Source organism: Kwoniella mangroviensis (assembly GCF_000507465.2).
Source record: "Kwoniella mangroviensis CBS 8507 chromosome 1 map unlocalized Ctg02, whole genome shotgun sequence".
Classification (NCBI taxonomy): Eukaryota; Fungi; Basidiomycota; class Tremellomycetes; order Tremellales; family Cryptococcaceae; genus Kwoniella; species Kwoniella mangrovensis.
Genome location: NW_027062534.1, coordinates 2,445,138 through 2,466,721, shown reverse-complemented (window position 1 = coordinate 2,466,721; position 21,584 = coordinate 2,445,138). Strand labels below are relative to the sequence as shown.

Sequence of the window (21,584 nt, the reverse complement as noted above, 5' to 3'; positions counted from 1 at the left end):
TATTTTTATTGTAGACTTGTACTTTAGACATGATTAGTTGTAGAAGTTTGTAGGTTGTATTTCAGATTATATTAGTGATGACACTCTTTGTTGACATGCTCCATTGAGCCATACAACCTGTATGTACGTAGAGGTCCTTATTGCGTTATGCACATTAGTAGCAGTATGTGAACATAAGAATGACCATAAGTTATATAATACATTCTCATCTGAGCTTCAGTGACTAGTGCGATGAGTTTACTGTACGATTCGTGCTGCACCACTACTGCAAATACGATTGAATAGGAATGCGTTAGCTGGTTCGGCCCTACAATTTCTCAGCAACAGCCATCAAGCTCTTTCTCAAAGCGCCTTTCGCGTCTTTTCTGACTAGGTCTCTTTGTTGACCAGAAGTGAGTCCGGTCTTTCAGCACAAGCACCAGTACAAGCGATCACGTCAGCTCAACAGCTCATGCGCTGCGATGGTGAAAGATTCCGTTAATTGGACTTGACTCACAGCAGCTTCAACCTCATCTTTCTTTAACGCCTCGATATCCTTTTCAATAATCATGATTGCGAATTTCCCCTTGGCGCTAAGTCCATCTTGGTCCACAGTAGAAGGTGATGCCTTCGATTTGGCTCTCTTGGTGGGGGAAGGTGTGGCGGATCCGTTCGAAGAAGAGGGAGTTGAGGAGGTATTGGATTTAGATTTCTTCGGTTTAGGTGTTTCGAGAGAGGAGATGATGGGCTTTGTATCTTCACTTTGTGGGTTGGAGAGGTAATCATCCATTTGGAGCTCCCTTTTGATTAGCATGGTGTTTAGTCCTTGGGTGTGATGTTGTCAGCTTCCACCAAATTTGGTGTATACGATGTTGAGTCCATGTTGGTGAATACTTACTTTTCTACTGATATATATCCGGTGTAAATTCGATAGATGAATGAATCAAAAATCCTCAAGGTATGTATATGAATTGACGTTTGGTCAAACAGGCAGAAGAGAAGAGAAGGGAAAGCAAATACAAGAATTAAAAGTGAATATATACGTCTGGCAAGTGGGTGTACCCAATCCATGTATATTTACCAGATTTGATCATTTTCGGACCAGTTTACGAGACAGCGAAAATAGGTATGAATTTTGATGGTCGTCAAGCAATCAATGTTATGAGCAAAGGATGAATCTTTCATCTCGTCAGCTCGTACACATGCATCGGCAGTCTTGATGTAATAGGAAATTGAGATTGCACATACTATATTGATGTATCTTCATTTCAAGGAGTAATAGTGATGCAATTCAGTAATATTGTTCTGCTCCTATCACCTTATGCAAGATTGGATGCGCTCAAATGATACAAATGCTTGGTAGAGGATGATTTGTCAATGGTCATGCAATCACACATCACATAGTACAGGCATGTTACTGTGGATCGCCACTTTCACTCTTTCGCTGTCTTGAGCTGACTTGTTCGTAAAACCTACTTGATCAAAGGATATTACTCCGAAGAGATGAAAGGTTGATATGGAGAGTGGCCAACAACTGCGTGCAGGAAAATTCCCTATTCGTAGTTATCTGAATGACCAAAAACACTCTTCGCCACTGATCAGAATCTCTTTTTTCTTCCAACAGACCATCAAAGCCCACTAGATTATACCACATTGTTATCCATTCGGACTTATAAGACCCCTATAGACGATTAAGATATGAGTGACGACGGGTCTGACGGTTCCAACGAAAGTTCTTCCAGATCCTCCTCTTCGCGATCCAGACCCCGCTCACGTTCAGGTTCAGGTCGATCGTCCTCAGGTAAAAGTCGGCGAAGTGCTAGTAGCAGTCGGGGAAGTGATGGTGGTAGTGGTTCTTCCTCGAAGAGAAGTAAAAGCAGAAGCATCGACGCAAGTAGTCAACTGACCAAAGCTGAGACATACCTAAAAACCATTACCGATGAAAGTATCGATGCTACCGATTTCAATACTGCTGTCTCGGCTGTGCAGACCTTGACGGATATGTCGACATTGTGTGAAGGTTTGAAAGAGAAATGGATGAGACACATCAAAGAGCTAAGAGAGAAAGAGGATCAAATGAAGAGCGAACATGAAAAAACGGTTGAGAGTCTTATGAATCCTTCAACTACAGATGCAAGTTCGGGTCTTGCTTCCGACACAGCTAGTACGGCTAGTGTGGAAAGTGCGAAAAAGGATGATAGTGCAAAGTCCGAAGGGGAGAAGAAGGAAGAGAATCAAGATGGTGCGAAGAAGGAGGAAAGTAAAGATGGGGCAAAGAAAGATGAAGGTGGCGAGAAGAAGGAGGACAGTGGTGAAAAGAAAGAAGAGGAGAAGAAGAAAGATGAAAGTGGCGAGAAGAAAGCGGAAGAAAAGAAATAAATGAACAATATACAGGTACACTACGTGTGTAAGATGCATAAACTTGCAAATCAATCGCAGACATGGAATCCACTAGCTTGTGAAGTACTCGTAGTGCCTTGTATTTTCATAAGCAATTTGCTTTCTGCCCAGTTGTGCGCTACGTAGATCATATCATATATCATATCATCACACACATGTGTATATCATACTATAAAAATTCAATGGTATGTTCTCTCAACAACAACTTGGGTGGGTAAATTATACTAAACTCGTAACCGTAACTACGATCCGATCAGGGGGAAGCAAAGCAAAGAGAAAATAGATATAATAGTACATTACAAGCAAGAACTTGGGCGCAATTCAACAATTCAAAAAAGAAAAGTGTTCGGTATATATAAAGTGGAAATGATGAGGGAAAATGGTATGGTATGGCCAAAAAGATCAATTACAAACTAACGTCCCTTCTCTTCCTTGGTGATCCTCCACTATCCAACAACATGGCGTATCTCGTAGGATCAGTCGAAGGCATAGGCGACCGGATCGATCCGGAATTCGTACTGTGCGTTGGCGATCCCGTCAAATGATCTTTCAACCTATCTAATACACCTCCAACTTCCCACATGGGCGTCGAAAGCAGTGCACTGGCCGATGGAGGTGGGAGAGCAGGTGAGCCACCAAAGAACATCGGCGTCTTTGATATGCTGGGTGTACGCAGATGTTGGAGTCGCGGTGTTTTATCTGTTGCAGCTGATGATCGACTGACGGGCGTTTTCGGCGGAGCTCTGGGTGAGTGATGATGAGTAGCCTGTTTAGATGGTGGGTAATCGTCCTCCTGCGCTAAAGTCCGAGCACGAGGTGGAGCTTTAGGTTTGAAATCGAACGCGGCATCCAGCATCGGTCTGGCAGGAGATGATTCTCGAGAGTGATTTTCGGCCATATCATCGTGCGTCCACGTCTGCTGCAATGCCGATGGATGGTGTGTCGATCGAGTGATAGTAGATGGCATGGGCGATGAGCCGGGAGAAGAGGAAGTCTGGATAAGAGCGGGGGTTTTGAATGCACTTGACATGATATTCTTGTTATTCGATATCGGTCGTTCCCTCTCTGGTGTGATGAAAGAATCGTCCAATTCTTTGATCGACACCGAGGTCTCTTGGGGAATAGGATGTATAGGTGCAAGGGGCTCTGCCACTCTGACTCGCTTTGTTGAAGTGAAAACATTGTCATCTTCAACTTCGAGTGGTCTCCTTTTCTCCTTCCGTTCGAATCGAGGTGGCATCATCATACCGTTGCGCGCCATCTGTTCATCCCGTTTACGAACAGGATCAACAGGGGTGACATCCACAGGTGCAGGATCGGGAAGTTCAGCTTCGATCGGCAAGAATTCACCTTCATCGTCGTCGAATTCCGCCGGTTCTGTTGATTCCTGTTTGTTGAGAGGAGGTGGCTCTAGTAATTTGAAAGTGACTTTCGGTGTGGTAGATTCATCCTCAGCTTCCGCTATCGGTGTTGATGATCCTGCTAAATCCAGATCCTGTTGAGATTCGGTACGTTGCATCGGCAGGTCGGTCAACATCGATGAAGTTCTGATCATCTCCGTCGAACCCTCATCATCATCTTCATCCTTCGCTGCCAACTTTCTTCCCTTCTTACCCTTCTTAGGTACATACACTCTTCCTTCCCTAGCAGCCTTCTCCATCGCTTCGTTCTCTTTCGCTTTCTCGTGCAGCGTCTGTCGACAGACGGCATGATGAGGGTGGGAAGGTGGGAAGTTCTTGATGAATTTGTCTTCTGCCGGCCAGTGACACTTTTCATCTTCATGGATGATCCATATACCTCCTTTACCCGGTGGGAACATTTCCGTACGAGGGATAGTCTCGAACATCTTGTGTATCGAGAGATTATGTCTGACCGAATTTCGCCAAGCTCCATCACCGTTCTTGAAGAAAGGGTATGCCGTCTCGACGTATCGGTAGATGTGCTCCAGCGAGAGACCCCCAGCTTTGCAACGGAGGATGGCTTGTCCGATGATACATGCGAAGGACGGACTGGGTCTTTCCATAGGTCGAGGTCCAGCAGGAACACCTTCGACACCTGGATCTTCAGCGACTTTAGCAAATTTGGCAGATGTTCGTCCACCAGTGGCAGTCGATTTAGGTATCTGTTTGATCATTCGAGGCATTTGACCAGCGTTTCGTTTCTCCTCTAGATGCATCGTCATCATAGCTCGAGAAGCAGAAGGACCACGGGTAGGTGAATCATGCTCATCATCACTGCTATCGCCATCATGTTGCTTGATCTGATGGTGAGCTGACCGAATACTGATATCACTCATGCTGGATATGCTTGATGAGGTAGTGGCAGTGGACGCAACCGAGACGGCTGACGAATGTATTTGATTGTTGTAGCCGAGTTTGTTGTTTTGAGGCGTGATAGTGTGTGCTTCACGATGAGGTGAGAATCGCTGAGGGTAGCTGGGAGCAGGTCCAAGTGCACGAGCCGGAGAGATACCTTGACCAGTAGGGTTAAACTGCAACATAGCAAGGCAGGTCAGCATGAGACAGCATTGCTGTAGCCAATGCCAACTCACAGCAGTGTCATAAGACGATAGCTCCCATGAGATATCCATATTCTCAGGTGCAGGAGGTAATGGGTGCATTTGTTGCCTCATCAATGGACTACCATTGGCGGCGGGCGGAACTGGGTCGAAAATATCACCACCGATGTGAGGACTTGCCGAACGAGAAGGACCATGTAATGATGCATGCCTTGTCAATGCAGTTGGTCGCTGAATTTGACCTGGCATCGATTGTTGACGCTGAATCATAGCTGGTCTACCTTGTTGACCGGTCTGCCTATGACGTCCTACAGGTAAGGGTTGCGGTTGTTGAAATTGTTGGTGGTGGTGTTGCTGACCATGTCCTAACAAAGGCATTGTATTATTCCTGTGTAGTGGAGGTGCCATTCTCGCCATGTTCATCTGATCTGTAGGAGAGACTGAGTGATTCTGTTGAGCAAATTGCATCTGACCCATACTTGGCGATACCGACATTTGACCGTAGGCTTCGAAATGGGCTGGTAAGTAAGGTGTCGTTTCCTCTTCAGGCAAGAATGGCGAGGGACCTAAATCGTCAAATCCATTTGCAGGTGGTGGGGTAGATCTCATTGGAGTCTTATTTGATCCTCGTCCATTGATAGCCATGACATTCCCTGGATGACCATGCATGGGAACCGCTATCCTTCCTTGAGCTACCTGATGTCCTGCATACGGTGTGATCATCTGACCTTGAATTTCTCCTCCGTATGAATTATAAGGCTGAATATAGCCATCTGGAACGATCTGTTCGTGGGTGTAATAGATGGGTCGATGGGATGTTGAGGCTGAGGGTGTCGGTGAAAAGGTATGCACTCGTCCCATTCTACATAATTCACGATATCAGTAAGTAGTAAAAGCAGAGGCTGTCAATGCAAGAGAGAAGCAGAATGATACTCACGATTCACCGCCCATCATATTAGTTGATCCTGAACCAGAAGGTTTTTGTGATGATGAAGAAGAAGTCGGGCGAGACATCGATGATTTGATGATATTGGATTGATTTGATTGAGAGTGATTATAGGATGGAATATGAATGTGAGACTAGCTCCCGATTTTTCCTATTCTTTGCCGTCAAGGTTCACTCTTCTTCTCGGTGTCGTACTTTCTCTCTGAACGATTGACCCGACCTGCGGGTGACAGGGCTTGCTGTATTGAACCTTCTCCTACTAGATGAACATGAACCGAGACACTTGAGTGAATTAGCGACGAACTCTGAAGTATAATCGATGACTATGATCACTTGCAAAAGAAGTCACGACGGTACTCTATTATTCTAATCCAGATAGATGTAGAGATCTCTTCTTCCTTTCACTTCTTCATGTGTCGATCAAGATGGTCGCAGTGATGATGGTCGCGTTGAAAGAAGATTTGGAGAATGAGGAAAGTAATGTTCGTCGCAGTGCGATAGTAATGGCTACAGAGGATGAGGAGTGAAATGAGGGGGAGTAAGGTAGGAAAAGTACGAATGGATGAGAATATCAAGAGTGAAAAAGAGATTCACGCGTCCTGAGGTTGTGTTGCCGATAGGGTTGTGTGCACGTCGGTTGTGTTATATACCAAGGGGTCACAGTGTGATGTCACTTGCGCTGGAGTGTCCTTTCGTTCTCTGTACGATGGTGATGGGAACGATGGAAATGATGTGAGTGATGATAAGGAGGAATGCGAGGTGTCAACAAGACAGACTGCAGAGATGCTCAAGTGATGACTGAATGTAACGCAGTACCAATAGTCTGAGGACATGCGTCTGAATATCTGAATGTGATCTCTCTTTTCGCGTTTCCCATTTCCATCTGGTTTGCTGTGTTGGGAATGTGTGGATGGATGGGTGTGTATGGGGTGTGTCTTTGATTTTACGCGACTGTTCTTTGGATCAAAATCCACTTTCCCCAATCTGGCAATTGTGTTTGGCAGTCCCTTTGATCCGCGTCATAACAATCTCAGCATCACTCGGCGTTATATGCTGTGGCATCGCCCGGACTGACACTTCGGACGCGTCTCCCTCGTAAAATGAATTTTTCAGGTGCTTAACAAGGTTTGTGCTTTTGTGAACATTAAAAGATCTTATGGGATAGGATCGGTGAATGATGGGCGGTGGCTTGGGGTGGAGTATCCATCTCACCAATTCGGGTGGAGCGCTGAAGGATGTACCCGATGGTAACCATTTTGCAGCTACAGATTGCAACAAAAGGCAACGAATGGTTGTCTCCAAGTCTTGCGGCAGACGTGTTCGCTTTCCGTCAATTTACATAAAACGTTCTTCCTTTTCGCCTTGTATGGAACGCGTCAGAAAAGGTGCGCACAGACGTCTGGACTCGAATGTTACCGTCTTTGATTTCACCTCACGCATAAATTAACTAACATCTGTTACGCAAGGGGCCTGTGAGGTGCTGCCTTTTGTGAGGTATCGAAGAGAATCTCCTTTAATTGAGGGCCTCGCCTCGTATGACAGTGATACTGGTAGTTGTGATGTGCTTTTTCTATAGAGATCATAGGAGTGCATCTCACGAATCTGCGGGATGGCAGGATACGTCAAGCAAGGCAATGAGGCGTACATATGCATCGCATACAGTCGCTTGGGTACAAGAATGTCCAGAAAGGAGGATGTCAATTACAGAAGTCGGTTCAAGATCGATATTTCAGTTGTGTTGTCAGAAGGTGATCGTTGGAGGTTTCGTCGTTGCAGCTACTATATATTGACGAAAGCCAGAGCTTCAGGTTTAACTCGTTGTAACAAAACAACGAGAAAAAAAAGGAAAGCACTTACCGCAATTCGCAGCTTATTTGGACATACCATAAGCCCCACCAGTGGGAGCGATATAAGCCGCATGTCCATTTTCGATAATCCTCTTTTGAGGATTAACACCGTCATCTTCACATTGATCAGTGGGTTTGGCGGCTCCCTCCGTGGGGAAACCAACAACGACGGTCGTACTGGCTCCCAATGCGAGTTGAGCTGAGTGAGAGGAGTAAAGTTTTTGGGCAACGTTGATATCGCATCCTTCTGAAGCGGCTGGCCAGGAGGTGGCAGTGGCGTCTTGAGCGAATACAGTGGTGGAAGAAAGCAGGAAGGGAAGGATGGCAGATAGTAGGACCGAGACTTGCATTGTGTGCTGTAAAGTGAAATCAAAGCTAGTTCAATGGTAGAGGTAGAATCAGTACAAGCGGGGGATCAATGGAATGAAGTGGGTTGAAGCGGAACTGCTAAGTTAGTACATCTTGCTCGATAACTACGTATATATACATTTGGATGTGATTGTGAAATAGATATTAGCAGCGAGTTTCTATTCTCTCTTTGTCTTTTCGAGATTAGTATAGTTGATCAATCTTCCCACATCCTAGTCGTTGACCCTTTGATCAGATCGATTACTCCTTGTACTCCACCGACCATACTACGAAATAGCACCTTTAACTTATTGAGGTGAGTTAAAGGTAGTGAATCTGTTTAGTCCAGTAGATAGCGTCCCGTTGACAAGTAGTATATACTATATCCTCACCCCTTTGTCCTCCATTGGCCTTTGATGGCTCGTTCTAGATGACACTATAAAGATAATTTCGCTTCAATAATCATCTATGATACATCATCTAGCTGAATTCGAAGATTGAAAATACCAAAGTGGAGGGTATAGTGTCTTATGTCAACTTGATTATGTCAAATCTCACTGTAGAGAGGAGGGGGTGGTACCCCGTCATATTCGGAGAGTGGCAAGTGCGGGAGATGCCTCCACAATCTCAGCTGATCACACGTCATACACAGGTCCAAAGCTAACATGTTGACTAAACAAATCAATGCACCACGGTGAATGCTTACTCTTGAATCATTGCATGTGAGTACCGCACAGTCAGAGAAAAGACATATAAAGCACATACATATCTTCCAACCACCAACGATCTCCACACACAAAGCAAAGCAATCTTATCTCAAACAGTCGACTCCAATCCAGTATCCCGAACACCATCTACAATGTCAAAAGGATCAATCTTATTCATCTTCACCTCTGCCGACAAGGTATTAGACGGTAAAGTGAGTTCTTTCGTCTTGTTTACTGCACTCATTTGGGCTTTGAGGGAATGTGACTGACAAGATCATACTTGTCAACAGGAAACAGGATGGTATCTCCCCGAAGCAGCTCATCCATACTATGTCCTCTCCAAGGATTTCAACATCGAAGCTGCATCCACTAAAGGAGGAGCAGTGCCATTGGACGAGACTTCCAAGAAGATGTTCACCGATGATGAATCAGTCAAATTCTTGAGTGATCCCAAAGCTCAAGAGCTGGTGAAGAACACTAAGAAGATATCGGATGTTAAGGCGGATGATTATTTGGCGATCTTCGTTGTTGGTGGGGTGAGTAGATCCTCTCTCTCTCTTTCACTCTCCCATGACAGCTCCCGACAATTCTTGTTGTTTGTGAAGACTTGAACACTGACTGATGCTTGTCTGATTGTTAGCACGGTCCTCTTATCGATCTTGCACCAAGTAAAGAATTTGCCAAACTCGTCGAAGACTTCTACGCATCCAAGAAGGTAAGTACATCACAATTGTACTATCTATACTCGGTCCTCATCTTCTCAAGTAGTCAACCTTGACTGACTTCATCATGATTATAGGTCGTCTCAGCCGTATGTCACGGTCCAGCCGCCCTAATCGGAGCTAAGAAACCCAATTCCACCGAATCCATCTTCAATGGTATCGAAGCTACTGTATTCACCAACTCGGAGGAAGCTCAAACTCCCTATAACGATTTCGTCAACACATTACCTTTCAGTCCTGAAGATAAATTGAAAGAGTTGGGTGCCAAATTTGTCAAGACGGAAGATTGGGGTGTTAAAGTTGTTTATGATGGTGGTGTTTTGACTGGTAAGTTCCATATTGAACAGGATCATCATCTCGATGTGGTGTGATCGTAATGAAGCTGATGCTGAATGGTGTGTATAGGTCAAAATCCCGCTTCGGCTGGACCATTAGGTGAAAAACTCAAAGAGATCCTTCTTTCCGCTTAAGTGATCAAAGCGGTTTGATAGGTCTGGATTGATTCGCAGTAAAGGAAGATCATAGCAGTATTGCAGCCGTATTAACATGCATCATATTGAATTCTAACATATGTGCTCATACCGTCAAACCTAAATACTGGGACATGATTGATGGTTAGCTAGGAAACTAGGTACCGAACATAGCTCACACACGTAACACACAACACACAACAACATGATCCGGCCGGGAAGGGTCAGTGCGCCTCATGATACAAAGCACAGTTACGACTAACCTTGTTGTCACTAAGATCATCAAAGAGAGTTTCGAGGCTGAACTAAAGCTGGTGGCTAACAATGCTGGATCTCGGTCATCGGTCAACTGGATTGAGGATGGGAATGGAGATGACTTGTGATCGCCATGTACAGCGATTGTGTGTGATATTCATGCCGAAAGGTAGATCTGAGGAGGGGGGTAATAGCGTCGAGTACTTACTGACTTTCAGATCTAACCGAATGACGGCCAGTCATGATACTGGTTTACACACCAGTCATCGAAATGAGCAGTCTTTTGTGGAAAGCTAAGGTACGTTGACTTGTGTGAATAAAAAAGAACGATGAAACCGTGGTGAACTGCACACGAATAACCGATGATTATGATGATGGACGTGCATATATTTAGCAGTGGAAAATGCGTGTCAAACGGGTGTATCAATACATCAATACAATCATCATTTCGGATATGAAATGAATACTTCTTCGGTCGATCATAATGATCTCTTTCGGATTTGACAATTCCTGTACTCCCTTTTACAAATCGTATGATTGACGATTGTCTCTTGGAGAAGACGACATTACACGGTTGATCTATTGACCTTGGTATACTGTGTATCCAGAATTCAAATTACTTTATCACCCCCTTTCCCCAAAAAATAAGAGAAAAACCGATATGATACTTGCTGTATTGCGCCCCGCCCCCCGCCCTACCCTCGACATCACAGTATGGCTAAAAGGACTGCACTATTTAACCGTAGCATGAGTCTGTTGAGTCAATGTCCGATTTAAGCGATCAAATAGAGCAAGTTGCCCCTTTTCCCGACCAGCTAAAATAATCTTGTTGTGACTCTTCTGCTAATGATGCGATCAACAGGAGCTGACCCATCCTAGAGCATGTCATAAGTTCGGAATGTTCCCATTCCTCCTTGAATCTCACCTTGAAACATACAGTACTGCATTTTTGATGGTTTCCGGATCATGTTTGATTTGTGATGATCTCATCCATACCTTTATTCGTTTTTCTTATTGGTCTATGTCTCACGTCGCGTGTCCTTACTTTGCACAGCTTGAATCAAGAGCGAATGCTTGAATCGATCATATTCAAGATCGAATAAATCCGAATCCGAATCATGGGTGATCCAAAGCTAACGAAGCGGCATGAACAAAGAGAGTGACATTTCACCTAATAGTATCGGGAAAAGGGAAAATGATACACAAGGTTTCGGTATATTCTAGTGTGATGCATTGCTCTAGTGGACGGTTTGACCTCTTCTCTTCTTTGACTTCTGATCATTCACTTTTGGGTCTATCACCTCGTCAACGATGTCAGATCAGTCGACCACAGGAGTTTGGGTTTCATGGGTGATTCTTTACAGTATAAATATTGTCAATGTGCCTTGTTATTCAATTTGTTCTTTTATTTCTCTTTCTTTCTTTGGGGATAACCCAACAGACAATGTCTTATTTACCATATACCATATACCATATAATTCTTTACCACCCTAGCGATACTCCCTATATTATACCTATCCTTATTTATATTCTATAATCTCACTCGATCATATTTCACAATATTCACTGATACCTTTCACTTCACGCCCCAAAGCGATTCGACACCCAATATGATGGCTCCCGAAATGATGATGATCTTTGTAGGTGTAAGTTTGCCTCGTTTATATTTTCGGATGATCTCCGTTCCTTATATCTCCATTCTGTCGGGGACTGTATTGTACCTTTGAGGAAGAAGAAAAAGGACAGACCAAAAGGGATGTGACGAAGGGAAGGGGTGTTAGTGTCCCTTTGCGAAACCCAATATGCCATTCTATGATATTGATATAGTACTTTTCCTTTTTTAACAGACCGAGCATAAACGAGGTAAACAATTTCACGTTTGGGTAAATCGGCATGGTACCTCTGAGGATTTAGTCGCAGCTATCTGTGTAAGTATATCAATATCCATTCATGCAAGATCTTCCTGATGACCCAAATCGACTGTCCTAACAACCACCTCATTCGCCATTGCATTTCGGCTGGCTGATTCGGTTCCGTACTATTGTAGCTTCACGAACGACTCTCTCCCAGCTCTTTTATTATCCAACACAGGTTGACTTCCGACCCAATCATCCCATTTCAACCTCTTCGATCCCAAGATATCCTCCCATACTCTGTCGTACACTTATATTACATTGATGATCTGCGTGGCCGCGAGTTAAAGAGGAAAGCAGAGCAGAAAGGGGAATACGAAAAGAGGGGGAGATACATGTCCAAAGTTGACGGGAAGATGAAATTGCGTAGAAGGTCGAAATTGGAATTGGAACAACATCGACGAAAGGAAAAGCAGAAAGAGAGAGGAGATGGTTTGTTACCTTGTTATAAAGAATTTTGGAGAGGGGCTTTGAGTCTTGGGGGAAATACAGGGATTGAAAATTTTGATATCGATATCGATGCGGACTTGGATATTGGTCCTGGTCAAGCTGAAAAGGGTTACAGGTATGCTCAAGGTATTAGGAATCATGAACATAGACATGAGCAACCTAGGGTTAGTGGTAGTAGGAATAATGGGCAGAAGAAGGAGGCAAAACAGTTGTTGACTTCGAAACCATTACTTTTATCTCCGTCGAAGAAGGATGGTTGGACGACTTCTTCAAAGGTGTCAAATACGGGATCACCTGATCCCATGGATTCATCAGCCCACTACCGCAGACACACCACAACATCCATCTCATTGAGATCACCATCGGGATCGTCCTACACCCTCGAAACGGGATTCGGGCTCGAGTCGTCTCACTCTGCTTCCTCTGATGCCAAGGATGACGAGGAAAGTCCAATCCCGTACCGTAGAATCCCGACGCCTCAGCTTCCCCAGCATCCGAAGGATATCGACATGTCCGTCGCTGGTCCTTCAATGGAAAAGTATTGGCAAGGGCGATAGCACAGGGTATAAATTGTCAATCGATATCGCAAGATTATATATTGTCGTGATCGGTAGTCAGGGGAATCTCATATCGCAAAGACTGATCAGTGTGACAGGGTATGGTCGGTGCAACGATGACAAGGATATTTTAGTACTGTTTACATCATTTTCATAAGTGAAGATCGAGCTAAAATATCCAGAAAATAATGTTCAACTTGTTTCAATTATTCGTATATCTGTCTGTATGTCTGTCTGTTAGTAATGTCCTATCATATTAGTGTATAGTGTGAAATCATGTCTGAATGATGTACTAAACTGTATCTGTTAATTACATGTCAGGTTCCGTACACTCCCTTTATCATTATGTTTTAGATCACATACCATGAAAATGCATTTTCATCATATCTCCAATTTTTACTTCTTCATACGCTTTTCAGCATAATCCAATACTCGATCCACATATTCACCCAAAGTCGGTCTTGAGTCCATGTTACTCCGTAGCACCGTCGATGGAGGTAGAGAGTAAATGACGTGCAGATGGGAAGTGACCAGGGCATCTATCGATGTAGGATGTCTGAGCAACGTCGTCGTTAGCATACAAATAGGATCGCGTCCCTTCGGTAGTCCAGGAAATAGCTTACCTTGCGTCAAAGAGCCATCCACTATTCGTGTTTTCCAAGATGACTTCTATAGTATCGAGGGCATTTACTCCTTTCCTTATCACTTCGTCTGTATCTATATCCCTCGAATCGCCCGTTAGGGAAGCAGGTAAGGGCGTAGTGAGTCCAGCAGAAAGTGGAGGAGGGATAGGAAATAGGAGATGGAAATTTGACGGTTGAGTGGGTAAAGAGGCGAGATAGGCGGGTAGGAGATTACCTAAGATTAGGTGGGAGAGGGCAAGCGCACGATCGTAGGCTTCTCGAGAAGGAAGACCTTGTAATCTATGTCATGAGATGACCAATGTAATTAAAGGACCTTGACTTGACCCATTCAGTAACGATGAAGAATAACTCACTCTTTCCCCTTGCCTTTTAAAGGGTACGTACTCTCCAACCAACCTCTGATCTCATCAGTCGCCAGCAACCTATCCTGATTCAGGATATGTAACGTAGGCAAAATACCTCCAGGAGCTGATATTTCGTTGGACCATGATTTAAAAGATACGGGTACGTTTGAGGATGTCTCGCGGAGAAGGAATAATAGTTGAGTACGAAGTGAGGAAGGAGAGGAGGATGTCCAGGATCGGTAGTGCGAGTGCGGGTGATGGCCGGAAGAGGGTGAAGGGGGATGTATCTTCACAATCCAGATTCGATATCAGAGAACTTGAGCGGAACGGGACTGGATGATACGGCAGATATGAGAGAGACCGCTCACCCATAATTCAACAGCGTGATCTCCCCCCTGTTTAGCTCGAACTTTCCAATCCACCTCGTCCTCCTGCTCCAGCACTACTAACGGGAATGTCGAGTAGAACGATTTCACCCATCCGGGAGCTGAGAACACTGAATTACCAGTCATTGTGGAGGTAGACGGTGGCTGGGCTGTAGCTGCTGCCATACTGATCACTTCTACTTGAGGTATTCGAATGATGAATGATGGATGACTTGCTTTTCATTCGTCTTGATATTCTTGGTTCTGACCGGGTTAGGTGGAGGCTGAATCTGTGGATGGCTAAATGATCCCCCCATATAAAGCCTGAAGGGAGAGATGGCTCGGGCCGGCAAATGATGGTGAGGGTGAAGGATGACGTTGAACCACAACAGCACCATACTCGTACCATTCACAGCACACCTCTTCTTTCTTTAATCGTATCAACCCATCTTCATCCACTCTGAACCATAGCTTACATCGCTATAGAATCACCTCTCATCGACTCCTTGCTCATCTTCTTCTATTGGTCTCTTCCCATCATCCAGCGAACGACCATCAAATTCAGGGTCTGAAACGTCCCCGGGTCTGGATATATCAGGAGGGATAGACACAAGAACATAATCAAGGATGGCTGCATCTTATTGTGAGCTGAACCACATCATCTGCTGTTAACAATAGCCAAGAATTGCTCTTTTCTTGTCTCCGAGGCTGACATATGTACATGTACCCTCAGCTCCACAGGAGAAGCAGTATTACGATCAGCTGTTTGCTATCATAGATAAGGACAATGTGAGTGAACAATGCTGTCACATCCGCGTACCCCTCTCAACCCACACAACAGGCAAGAATCCAGTCGATCTTTGTCTCGCTATCCGTGATTCTCGCTGACTGTTGTCCTTGCGAACCCATCCATAGACCGGCATCCTTCCAGGTCAAGATGCCTACCCATTCCTTACCTCGTCGAATCTCCCTACCACCTCTCTAGGCGAAGTGTGGGCATTGGCAGATCCAGATAACAATGGATTTCTGACCAAAGAAGGATGGTATAAAGCTGCGAGGGCGATTGGATGGCTACAGAAGGGAGGTGCTACTACTGTTGATGATACTTTGGCCAACAAAGGTATGTTGTGATTTCACATGACACAGTCTTGGCGATTGTCATTCACTCGTTTATAACACATTATCTTTCGCAGCTGGGCCTCTGCCTACATTCGATAAAGGTCCACCACCACCTGCAATCCAGCCTCAGCTTACAGGTCATAGACCTCAACCACCCCTTTCAGCTCATACTACCGGTTCTGGTCTGCCAACTCTCACTCCTACCGATAGAGCCAAATTCACCCGTCTCTTCGCCAATGCAGGTCCGAGTAATGGTCTGGTCTCAGGCGACAAGGCCCGGGATATGTTCCTGAAAAGTGGTTTGAGCTATGATAAACTCGGTCAGATCTGGTGAGTTAGCTGCACTACTGGTCCAACGTTGTCGTTAACCCAACGAGCAGACACTAATATCGTTTCATCTTCACAGGAATCTTGCAGACACTCAAGAAAGAGGATCACTCGATCTCACAGACTTTGTGATTGGAATGTTCCTCATTCAAAGCTGTATGGCCAACTCCAGCTTGAATCTCCCTCCTACCCTTCCAAACGGATTGTACGAGACTGCTTCAGGCGGTAGAGCTCCACCACCCAAAGCTCCTGCCAGTCCACGACAACATACCGGAGGAGCCGTCCCTAGTCCTGTCAGACCTCAATATACCGGTGGAATGGGAGGGGGAATTCTACAACCTCAAAGAACAGGTCAAAGTGCCACGGGAGTATCAACACCACCTCGGTCAGGTGCCCCTCAAAAATCATTCGCTGGTCCACCTACTTCCACGAGCTTCTCGACTATACCTTCTACCTCTTCATTCGGTGGCCCACAAAGGCAGGGGTCAGCATTCGCTCCTGCTCAGCAGCAACAACCGTGGGATGTCACCCCTCAAGCCAAAGCTACTTCGGACCAGTTTTTCTCGCAACTTGATACGCAAAATAAAGGTGTCATAGAGGGCGATGTCGCTGTACCATTCATGCTGCAAAGTCAGTTGGATGAGAATACCCTTGCTGCTATCTGGTGAGTGACTCTAAACAATCCGTTTCAGTTTAGTTGATGACTGACTTCTTCATGGTACATACAGGGATCTTGCCGATATACGAAAAGAAGGTAAACTCACCCGAGATGAATTTGCAGTAGCGATGCACCTCATCAATGCCAAGCTAGCTGGTCAAGATGTTCCTTCCTCTTTACCCAACAGTCTCGTGCCCCCCTCTCTACGTGAGACATATGGAAACGGCGCTCAAGAAGTCTTGTCCAGTCAAGGTGCTAGTGGTGCGACTAAGGATCTATTCGATGTCTTTGGAGATGACGAACCCGCTCCTACGCCCAAAGCTGCCAGCCCTCAACCACAACAGCAAGCCCAAGCTCAGCCAGTCTCCGCTTCCGCTTTCTTGCCTCAACCGCCTCCACCTCCTGCTAGAAGGATGACTGCTCAGAGCACCGGTCAGAAAACTCTGTCACCTGCTCATACGGGTCAACAAGGTGCAGGTGGTTTCGGCATGGCGCCCTTCGGTGAGTGGCTGTTCTCCAATCTTTTGTTCACACAATGACAGTAGGCTGACTTGAATTATAGCTCCAGCTGCGCGAGGTGGCGATCTGCTTGGAGACGATTCGGCGGAAGACAAGCCATCAGCGGTGCCCGACCATTCTGCTGAATTCGGTAACAAGCAAAATCAACTAGCGAACACGACAAAGAATCTATCAGAGCTAGAGAAGACTCACGCCGAGTTGGACAGCACAGCTAAATCATCGGCCGAGCAGTTGGAGGAGCTGGAAGCGAAGTTATCGTCAGCGCGAACACGGTACGAAACCGAGACCAAAGCGGTGGCCGATCTACGTATCAAAGTTGGTGAACAGAAAGAACGACATCGAAAGTTGGAGAGCGAAGTAATCTCCGCGGAATCGGACCTTTCGGCCATGCGATCCGAGAAGGATGAACTCGAACAAGCTCTGTTGAGAGACAAGGAAGAGATCAGAGGATTACAGAAGATGATGAAAGAAGTTGAAGAGGAGAAGACGGGAATGAAATTGGTTTTGGAGAAATTGCGAAAAGAAGCTAGGCAGCAAAAAGGAATGTTGAGCATTGCCAAGAAACAACTTTCGACTGCTGAAGGAGGGAGAGATGGTGTGCAAAAGGAGATCAAGGATACTGAACAAGAGATCGAAGAGGATAAAACCGAGTTGGGAAGAGCCTCGTCACCTCCTCAACATGCTAGTCCACCCACTCAACCTACTGCTGTATTCTCACCTTCGATCGCTTCTGCTGTACCTCTCCCTGCTACTCCTCAAGCACTCAGTCCTGCTCCTACTGGTACATCGACCAGATCGAACAACCCATTCGAGAGACTCGCAGGCGCTCGCTCGGCTTCATCGCCTCCTCAACCCCCAGCTCAAACTGCTTCACCACCGCCTCAAGCAGAGGAACCTACTTCTCCTAGCTTCGGTACTGCTGCTCTTGCCGGGGTCACTGCGGCAGTCGGAGCAGCTGCTGGTGTAGCCGTTGCTGGTGCGGAAACTCTTTACGACGCTACCAAAGAAGCTGTCTCTGGCGAATCCCCCGAAGCCAAGACTGAATCCAAGGACAAAGAAGTTGATCCTTTCGGTGCGCCTTCAGGCTTCGACGAACAAAAGACTCCTGTTCCGTCCAATTCAGGTGAAGAAGCGGATCCCTTCGGTGCACCGTCCACCAAGGACTCGACTGATCCATTCGGAGCTCCATCAACCCCAAAACCTGCTGAACAGAGCGGCTTTGATGACTTCGACTCCGGATTTGGTGATTCTTTCACTGCCACCTCCACACAACCAGCTGAGGTACCTACCTCTGAACCTGCTGGTGAAGCGCCCAATGCTGGTGCACCCAAAGATTTCGACAGCGCTTTCGCGGATTTCGATAAACCCGATGATACTACCAATGAGTTGGGTGTTTCAGATGAGCAAAGTGGCCTCGAAGAAGGTATACCAAGTGGTATTCCTAAGTCTGCTATTCCAGTCGAACTGGCTGCTCGACCTGAAGCTGAAAGAACTTTGTCTACTCAAGCTGTTGCTCCCGAAAGTTTCCCTGGGACACCCGCTACGGAAGTGCCTTCGAGCGGATTTGGAAGCTCGCCTGCATCTGTCAAAGCTCCCTTACCATCCAGTGGATTAGCGCAAGAAGTCAGAGCTGAGGATGCTGAATCCAGTGATGATGAGGAGGAAGGCCCTGAGGATCTGGAAGGACCAAGAAAGGGCTATAGTTCTCAGCCAAAAGGCGATGAGTTCAATGACTTCGAACCTCAACAAGAGACTCAAGGCGAACAACGCCCTGCTACTGCTGAACCGGCTTTAGCTCCACCTATTTTATCGATCGAGGAGCCTACACCTGCCAAAGTAAGGCGACACGCACCTCCGCCACCATCCCAGAAGTCGACGCCCGCACCTGCAGCTACTCCGGGAGCAGACGAATTCGATCCTTTCGGTGCGCCTGTGATTTCCTCCACAGCCGCGGAATCTCACGGCAATGCACCTAAGACTGCATCCTTTGATGAAGATGAATTCGATTTCTCGGATCTACCACCTGCTCAAGTTGATCAATCCAGTTCAGCTCCTACACAAGCCAACAATCAAGCACCAACAGCTTCTTCAGCTTTCGACGATGATTTCGCCAATTTCGATGATGAATTTGAAACCGTACCCTCGGCCACTCAGAACAATGCCAATGTCAATGTAAACAACGGTGGATCAGATAACTCGAATGGATCAAATGCGAGTACGTCAAAGAGCTATGAGATGGTTAGTCCACAACAAAGATTCGACGAATGGGGATATGGTAGTGGTAGTCAACCTGCTCCGGCTGCACACGGGCAAAACCAAGGGGAACAGAAAGGGTTAAGCTTTGATGATGCATTCGGAGGGGATTTTGAACCTTCAGGGTATGTCATGCTGTCTACCTCGCTTGTTGCTTTTCGATAATGCATGTTGCTGACGTTTTGGTCAATTTATAGATCAAGTTCGATACCTCACGATGACGCTTTTGCACCTCCACCTGGACCACCACCTTCCCAGCAAGAACCGAAATTGCAACCTCCTAAAATGCCTGAGAGAAGACCTAGTACCGCCCAGCCGGACGATATAGAGGATGTCAAGAAGGTGAGTTCCCAATCGTACTTATTGTCCTTGACGTCGAAAAAAGGATGATGCTGATCCAGTCTGTGATCTAGCTATGCGCTATGGGATTTTCAAGAGGTCTAGTAGTTGAGGCGTTAGCTGCAAATGGATATGATTTCCAGAAAGCTTTGAATGTCTTGTTATCTGCTTAGAAGGGCAAAAATGAATCGAAATGGATGACCAAAATCGATGATAAAAGGATGTACGATGTAGGTTAAATGATTGGACTTAATATAACATAATACAGAAGGAAAGGAATATGAATACGAATGGCATGTGTTGTTCTGCTTAAAGATATTGAGATTACTCCTGGTACGCATGGCCCCGAATGATGGATTGACAATCACTCAGGTACTGCTCATTACTCAAAATTAATTCTAGACTCTGGACTTTGAAACAGTCAGCGATCCTTGATTACCTTTGTTGGATCCTCCCTTGATTGGTCAGTAAGATCTGTCATAGTCTCAAAGGTATGACGATCCCATCTTCATTCATTTCTTAATGAAAGGAATTTATTGACTGACAGTCATACCCAACCCCTCTCGGTATAGGTTGTTTCAGGATGAAAGAGGTCTGAACGGTTTTCTATATGTCTCATAAACATTTGCAGCTATACCGCATATACATAAGATCTTCACGTCGGTACTAAACTGAAGTAAACATTTCATCTCTGACATACAGTACAGTATCTGCCGCGCAACGTCAACTAATTTGACAATTTCACGTTTACCGCAATGTTCTTCAGATCTCAGGGATCCTTCTACCTTCTGACTCTTCTACTTCCTCTTTCGGTCCTAGCTTTACCCGCTAAACAACCGAGAGTCAGCCATACCCGATACATAGTGCAAAGGGATGCTCCACCCACCTCCACGCTGCCTAGTAGTATCACCACGGCCAATTCTTCTTCTTCAACTAACGACGACACCCCTACGGATCCTGCTACGACAACTACAGAAGACTCCAACTGGATCGGGAAGCTCGCTTCCCTTGCTGCTGAAGCGGCCAGTTCCAGCGCTAATGCGGCAAGCAGCAATGGCACAAAGACAAGTTCAGCTACGAGTAGCGCTCCTACGTCTGATGTCACTTCCACTTGGAACAAGGAGAAGAACGGAGAATATGGGGCTTTCATAGTGGAACTCGATCCTTTCACTTGTGCTTACGTGAGTATACAGCAATGATAAACTCTGGACACCTAATGATATACATAACTGATTTACCTGATCATGTTTTTGTTTTTGGGTTTGTGCTAGAACGGACAAGATACATATTGCAATGACGCTGATCCAGAAACATTACCTATTTACTCGATGAATACTGATAACAAGACTGTCGATATGACATGGATCTTTTCGGCTTATGATTCAGGTATTGCAAGTAACAAGAACGATACTAAGTATTGGAATAATTCAGTTCCGATGAAAGTTGTCAAAGTGAGCATTCCAAGTACAGGTTGCTGCTGATTGGAGGATAGAACTGACGAGTAAGGACTGCTCAGTGCGCTATCGTATTTACCCCTGGAGAGTCATCCGATGAGAGTACCATACAAGTACATACCCAGAGACCTTTCGTGAAAGAGGTAGATGAGAAGAATCTGGTAAAACTGGACTGTGTGGGTGATGCTGATGACATTGAGAAAGATGATGGGGAAGGCGAAGAGAATGAAAATGATGACTAAGGGAATGACAATGGAGATTCTGAGGATCAGATCAAGAGATCCTAAGGTTTTTGTACTGTATCATCTGTGCGTATGTATGTATTGATTTGTGAAACTTGAGATACCAAAACTTGAAATAGCACCTTGGTGTAAGTCAAGCCTCAAAGGATCTATTGTTCTGGTACGTGCATGAGACCAGGTCATTAAGGAGGTAAGGCATATGGCACTT

At 45.6% G+C, this 21,584-nt stretch overlaps 9 protein-coding genes across 9 annotated transcripts; 5 read left to right on the top strand and 4 right to left on the bottom strand.

The window, feature by feature from the left end:
• Positions 1-307: 307 nt before the first annotated feature.
• I203_106031 (uncharacterized protein) lies at positions 308-793 on the bottom strand (the record flags this gene model as incomplete). Its single annotated transcript, XM_019147804.1, has 2 exons — positions 308-403; positions 497-793. The coding sequence occupies 2 exons, from the start codon at positions 791-793 to the stop codon at positions 308-310; spliced, it is 393 nt and encodes a 130-aa protein (XP_019002722.1).
• An 884-nt stretch (positions 794-1,677) lies between these two features.
• Positions 1,678-2,358, top strand: I203_106030 (uncharacterized protein; the record flags this gene model as incomplete). Its single annotated transcript, XM_019147803.1, has 1 exon — positions 1,678-2,358. The coding sequence occupies one exon, from the start codon at positions 1,678-1,680 to the stop codon at positions 2,356-2,358; it is 681 nt and encodes a 226-aa protein (XP_019002721.1).
• Positions 2,359-2,785: 427 nt separating this feature from the next.
• On the bottom strand, positions 2,786-5,911 carry I203_106029 (uncharacterized protein; the record flags this gene model as incomplete). The annotated part of the gene is made up of 3 exons (XM_019147802.1): positions 2,786-4,870; positions 4,931-5,759; positions 5,835-5,911. 3 exons carry the CDS (start codon positions 5,909-5,911, stop codon positions 2,786-2,788), a joined length of 2,991 nt encoding a protein of 996 aa, XP_019002720.1.
• Positions 5,912-7,713: 1,802 nt separating this feature from the next.
• I203_106028 (uncharacterized protein) lies at positions 7,714-8,040 on the bottom strand (the record flags this gene model as incomplete). The annotated part of the gene is made up of 1 exon (XM_019147801.1): positions 7,714-8,040. One exon carries the CDS (start codon positions 8,038-8,040, stop codon positions 7,714-7,716), a length of 327 nt encoding a protein of 108 aa, XP_019002719.1.
• An 857-nt stretch (positions 8,041-8,897) lies between these two features.
• Positions 8,898-9,937, top strand: I203_106027 (uncharacterized protein; the record flags this gene model as incomplete). Its single annotated transcript, XM_019147800.1, has 5 exons — positions 8,898-8,957; positions 9,036-9,281; positions 9,386-9,460; positions 9,545-9,794; positions 9,873-9,937. The coding sequence occupies 5 exons, from the start codon at positions 8,898-8,900 to the stop codon at positions 9,935-9,937; spliced, it is 696 nt and encodes a 231-aa protein (XP_019002718.1).
• A 1,865-nt stretch (positions 9,938-11,802) lies between these two features.
• Positions 11,803-13,112, top strand: I203_106026 (uncharacterized protein; the record flags this gene model as incomplete). Its single annotated transcript, XM_019147799.2, has 3 exons — positions 11,803-11,838; positions 12,040-12,120; positions 12,240-13,112. 3 exons carry the CDS (start codon positions 11,803-11,805, stop codon positions 13,110-13,112), a joined length of 990 nt encoding a protein of 329 aa, XP_019002717.2.
• Positions 13,113-13,508: 396 nt separating this feature from the next.
• I203_106025 (uncharacterized protein) lies at positions 13,509-14,651 on the bottom strand (the record flags this gene model as incomplete). The annotated part of the gene is made up of 4 exons (XM_019147798.1): positions 13,509-13,668; positions 13,736-14,035; positions 14,110-14,387; positions 14,469-14,651. The coding sequence occupies 4 exons, from the start codon at positions 14,649-14,651 to the stop codon at positions 13,509-13,511; spliced, it is 921 nt and encodes a 306-aa protein (XP_019002716.1).
• Positions 14,652-15,092: 441 nt separating this feature from the next.
• I203_106024 (uncharacterized protein) lies at positions 15,093-19,853 on the top strand (the record flags this gene model as incomplete). The annotated part of the gene is made up of 9 exons (XM_019147797.1): positions 15,093-15,108; positions 15,199-15,254; positions 15,381-15,585; positions 15,659-15,914; positions 15,991-16,575; positions 16,640-17,070; positions 17,132-19,466; positions 19,539-19,683; positions 19,755-19,853. 9 exons carry the CDS (start codon positions 15,093-15,095, stop codon positions 19,851-19,853), a joined length of 4,128 nt encoding a protein of 1,375 aa, XP_019002715.1.
• A 582-nt stretch (positions 19,854-20,435) lies between these two features.
• On the top strand, positions 20,436-21,376 carry I203_106023 (uncharacterized protein; the record flags this gene model as incomplete). The annotated part of the gene is made up of 3 exons (XM_019147796.1): positions 20,436-20,861; positions 20,952-21,131; positions 21,197-21,376. 3 exons carry the CDS (start codon positions 20,436-20,438, stop codon positions 21,374-21,376), a joined length of 786 nt encoding a protein of 261 aa, XP_019002714.1.
• Positions 21,377-21,584: the final 208 nt, after the last annotated feature.